This window comes from Sardina pilchardus, chromosome 7 (genome assembly GCF_963854185.1).
Source record: "Sardina pilchardus chromosome 7, fSarPil1.1, whole genome shotgun sequence".
Taxonomy (NCBI): Eukaryota; Metazoa; Chordata; class Actinopteri; order Clupeiformes; family Clupeidae; genus Sardina; species Sardina pilchardus.
Window position 1 is genome coordinate 19,256,051 of NC_085000.1, and position 5,581 is coordinate 19,261,631.

At 43.9% G+C, this 5,581-nt stretch overlaps 1 protein-coding gene across 2 annotated transcripts in view; it reads left to right on the top strand.

Moving 5' to 3' along the window:
* The first annotated feature begins 234 nt into the window (after positions 1 to 234).
* The window catches only part of sema3bl (sema domain, immunoglobulin domain (Ig), short basic domain, secreted, (semaphorin) 3bl), a 48,912-nt gene continuing 43,565 nt past the window's right edge, over positions 235 to 5,581 (top strand). For both annotated transcript variants that reach the window (XM_062541096.1, XM_062541097.1), the window contains exon 1: positions 235 to 592. In XM_062541096.1, coding sequence (XP_062397080.1) covers positions 487 to 592 — 106 coding nt within the window. In that variant the 5' untranslated portion in view covers positions 235 to 486. The remainder of the gene's footprint in view (positions 593 to 5,581) is intronic.

Consider the following 5,581-nt stretch of genomic DNA (forward strand, 5'->3'; position numbering starts at 1 on the left):
GTAGCCTACAAGTAGTGAACATAAAATATTGCATATTGTAAGCCTGATAGCTGTTGTATTTTATGAAATACTTGAGCATATGTTGTAAACCTTTAAAAATATTAGCACAGCAATATATGGACAGTGAAAGAGAGAGAGAGAGAGAGAGCGAGAGAGCGAGAGAGAGCACGAGCGCTCTGACTCGGATACACTGTGAGAGCGCGCGCTCATATGGCATTGGCAGCGCAAGGAGATTCTGCTCCAGCTGCGCTCTGATGTCCGAAGGCTCGTGAACTCGGAAAGAGACAGTTCAAGGACTGGGAACCTGAATTTGGAACATCCGTGAGAGTCTACAATTATATCCAATATTCCTTAATACTCAGCAACCAGGGGATTTGTCCTGCCCAATACGCGCAACGTACTCGTATGGGAAGACGTGTTAAACCAGAATCAGAGTTTAAGGACTGAAAGGATTCCAAGGAAGAAACGCGGTGTTTCTTAACGAAAATGATGGACTCTACCCTCGTCATTCGACTGATGCTGGTGTCTCTGGTGTATTTAAATACTTCTGCCAACAAACTGAATGTCCCGCGCCTGCGACTCTCATACAGAGGTAGGAGTGTGAGAAAACGACTTCGTCACACTTTGTCTTGTCGTTAAAACATTAACTATGACTTGACAAATCTGAAATCTAAATTGGAATAATTCCTAACCATGTTATATTTATTCTAAACTGTTTTATATGTGTGTCTTCTCCCATAATTCTACTGAGCTCTAGTCAATTCCAGCATCAGTCATCTCAACGCAAATATCAGGTTTTCACGTAAATAGACGTAAATAGTTCTCTCGGCGTAACAGGTCACCAACTGCTGGAAATTTGTGAGACGAGAGACAGTTATAAAAAACAGTGTGCAGATGCAAGATGCAGCAGGGATATGAACTTTGTATAACTTATTAGGTGCTAAACTGGCATAAGATAGTATGCTAGCTGAGTTTTACTTTTCAGTTAATATGATAAATATATATATTAATATAGGCTACATTTGGCCTATTAAATCCGTAGACCCATAACAGATAATCGAACAACGTTTTGTCGTCCAGCGTGTGTTGCTCATTCGGGGTAGAGGCTTCTGTGTCCACTGCGCATCCATTAAGCTTGCATCCGCGTGGGAGAATGTGCTATCCCGTGGAATTAATAAAATACTTCCACTGGGGTTTGTAACTACCTCATGATAAATTTTATTTGCGTGCGCGATGTAATTTTGGCTAATTATGCGGCATAAGGTAGAATTCGGTAAGTGCACAGTAACAGGACAGAGATTGCGCGTGTGGGAATGTGTGTGATCACTCCGTGACCTGCGAGCCTACAGTAAGCTTCGCTAATCTTGGCTACATGCTCAGATGTTTGCTGTATGTCAGACAAACACATATTCCTCTTTTATTGTCTGCCAGAAAAAAGCACGCTATAGCCAGCCCTGTACAAGCCCCTAGACAATCCTTTTCCCGAAACCCATGTGTGTGCGTGCGTGTGTGTGTCTGTGTGTGTGTGTGTGTGTGTGTGAGAGAGAGAGTGAGAGAGAGCGATAGAGAGAGAGAGAGAGGCAGAGAGAGGCCATACAGGGCCTCTAAAACAGGAAAAACTTTAATTATCCTAATTTATCAATTAGAGTAGCAGGAGCCGCTCCAGCTGAAGAAGCCCAAGGGGGGAGCCCTCCGCATAAACACATGTGTGTGTGTGTGTGTGTTTACTCACATACATACACGGACCCAGTAGGATGGATGTTATATGGGAGCTGAGTCGCACTAATGGGGGTCTGGGGAGTGGATGTGTGTGTGTGTGTGTATGTAAAAGAATATTTTGGAGCTGACCTCTACTGTGGGTGGTGAGTGTTGAGAAATGCATTGTGATACGGATCTCCCCACATTGCACGCAAAACACACATTACGTTCATTCAATCAATCATATCCATTTGATTTGATTCATGAGAGCTATTTCTCTTCTGCTTCTCTTGCACACACACACACACACACACACACACAGAGAGACACACACACACACACACACACACGCACACACACACACACACACACACACAGAGAGAGACACACACACAGACACACACAGACACACACACACACACATACACACACACACACACACACACACACACACACACACACTTACTGTATGTCGTGTGTACATTAGGCCTCTCTCTGCTGGTTTTTGTGGGTAGTCAGATTTTGGTTTGTTTGTTTTAGTTTAAATGAGTAAATTAATGAGTTTGTTTTTGTAGTGTTGCACAGATGTTGTCTGATCGTTTGAGGTTGCTACTAAAGCTGGTGTGCGTGTGTGTGTGTACGTGCGTGTGCGTGTATCTGTGTGTGTGTGTGTGCGCGTGTGTCAGTCAGTCACTCCACAAGCTGGAATTCTGGGTGTTTCCGTGGCTGCCTAAGTGCTCCCAGGCTCCTGGAACAATCTAGCAACAAGAGACCAGAAAAAAAGAGTAAAAGAGTGAAAAAGCAGGCCAACATGAACACGCACACACACACACACACACACACACACACACACACAGGATGGGGTAGTCAGTGGGGTCTGTATATTACCCATCCAGCAACACCAAGTGAAGAGAGTTGTAAAATAGTTATACAGACAGGAGCTGAGTGTGTGTGTGTGTGTGTGTGTGTGTGTGTGTGTGTGTGTGTGTGTGTGTGTGTGTGTCTGATTGAGGGGGGGTATTGGAGTGTAGAATGAGAGTGTTTTCTGTAATCTCTCCTTAGTGTCTGATACTCAGGGTAGGCAGACATGCTAATCTCTGACTCCTACACACACACACACACACACACACACACATAGTGGTAGTACACACATATATACGGTCTCTTTCTTTCTCACACCTCTTCACTCATTCTAGATCAGAGAGGCGCTGAAGTGTTAGTGTGTCCACCACCTCTCCTTTGACGCGGCAATATGACAGCCAATACACACACACACACACACACACCAGAGGAGGCTCCTCCATTGAGGAAAGGGAGGAACAACCTCCCTAAAACTTCAGGGATTTTTTTTTTTTTTTTTTTTTTAAATTTATCTGATAAATTATTCTTAATATTACTATTTGGACACGTTGAATGAGCTAAAATCGTTCTCCTAGGTCAAAATGCCAACTGCACCCCCTATCGCAATTCAAAATTACTGTACGGAGGAGCTTCCTCCTCAAACCCCTCATTGAAGTCCATTATAAACTTCTCAGACCCCAGCGGCTCGTGAACCCCGTCGTTTTCAATGGGCAAGGGAGGAAGCTCCTCCGTTGGAGTGGGCGGGTCTAGCCAGAGGCTCTGGAATTTAGCGCCAACGGTGAACCAATAAGCAGCTAGCTCCTCGGTGCAAGACAGTGATCTGCGTCCACAACGAGAAGAATAATGTGTTGAACGGGAGGCTTGTCTTACATTGCTAATCGCTCGTGAAATAAAGACTACAATGGCATCAGAGGACGCTGTCCATGTTTTTATTGAACAAACCATTTTACACATTCAATTACAGTGCAAAGGTTAGGATCAAAGCAGCAGGAAGACCAGTTCCAAAAATCCATATTCCAAAAAAAGATGGTAATGCTAAATCTAGTGTTGTGAATGCTACATGGTATGACAAATACTCGTGGCTAACTGGTAGCACAGAAAACAGTCGGCGATACTGGCCTTGCCTGCTAATGGGGAAGTCACGAACGTGGACAGTTCAGGGATTTACTGACAATTTGGATATTTGGATAGGGCAACAAAAGGCCAATTTGGAAATTTGGATAGGGCAACAAAACGCCACGATTTGTGTGATGAGCACATTGAAGCTGTAATCCGATTGTCATTGCTGGGCACAATGCCAATTGATCAGGTTATGGACGAAGGTGTGCGGTTGCAGACTGCACAGCATAATGCAAAGGTGCGCAAGAACAGGGAGACCGTGAAGCGTTTGATTGATGCTGCCTATCTGGGCATGCAAGAACTGTCTTTCAGGGGGCATGACGAGGGGGCTGATTCAGACAACAACGCGTCACTATTTACAGGCATGTCTAAAACCATACAAAACGATCTCATTTCGGCAATATCCAAAACGTATATTTTTCCTGACTTCCCAGAACTAGATTGTTAACCCTCTGAGTCTAAATCCCTCCCTGGGGATTTGAAAAACTGTTCCAAACACACGTCAATCTTTGCTAGTTTTTTGTCCTAGAAACATATAAGTGACACCATAAATCTTTAATCAACTAGTTAAAAGAGAATGTATCAATGGCACTTTGTAAAAACAATAAAAACAATAAAAGAAAACCCTAGGATTTCAGTCCTCTCACCTGCAGCAGGCCCATCCAAAAAGCCCATTCAACTTACAGTAATTTGCATTTGAAAGAGACACACACTAAGTGACCCATTAGTCTGACTTTTTTCCAATTTGTAGTAAAACTACATAACATTTTTAAATGTTCTTTTTACTTATATGGAGCCAACACCATTGTTTTCAAGGTTTAAACTTCAAAAGCTCGTTATTGCAGATTTTTTCTACAGATTCTTGCTAGGAGATGGGGGCGCGGCTCTGCTGCTGACCCTGACCCTGAGTTTCACCTGCGTTTGTTTCTGTGCGTCTTGTCCGACTTTCTTGTGGATTTTATGTGGATTTTATGTGACTGAATGGACTTTACATTTCATGTAAAATGAAGATGAACTCTGGTATGCTGCTATGGTTGGCTTTGTGCCTTCTTCTTACGACGGAAGGGAGAGGACTTCATGGAAAAACTCACGGCGTCCTTACCTACACACGGGAATTTCTGCTGTCGCTTAAACCTTCATTAACGCCAAACTCGCAATGGGATATACTGGATAATTATCCTGAACTGGAAAGACCTAGGAGGCCTACGCGAGCAAAGCCCAAATTAAAGAAAAGAGGATCAAGAGGGGGAGTAAGAGAAAGAATAAGGAGACGCGGCTGCAAACACCCTTTGCCGGTAATTACTTTCTCAAATGTCCGATCCTTAAACAACAAAATGGATGAACTGATGGCGAAAGTCAAATACGAGAGGGATTTCAGGCAAAGCAATCTCATCTGTTTTACAGAGAGTTGGTTAAAAGAAAGAATGGCGGATCCAGACCTGCCTGGTTACACACTAATAAGGGCAGACAGAGACAGTTTAAAATCACGGAAATCAATCGGTGGCGGCTTGTGCATTTTTATTGATAAACAGTGGGCTACACAGTACACCATCCGGGAGGAGATCTGCACGAGGGATTATGAAATCCTAGTGGTCTCATTTCGGCCCTTTTATATGCCGAGGGAGTTCGGCCAGATCACTATTATTCTAACCTATGTACCGGGGCCTGACTTTGAGGGGGCGGCGTCCAAGATCGCAGAGTGCTACAACACCACACTTACTCGGTCAGCTGATCAGCCGGTCTTTGTGCTGGGGGATCTCAATTCCTGTGATCTGACGAGTCACCTGCCTACATTACAACAATATGTCGACTGCCCCACTCGTCAAAAACGCACACTGGACAAATGCTACGGCAATATTCAGAACGCATATAAAGCCATCTGTAGGCCAGCCCTAGGTAAATC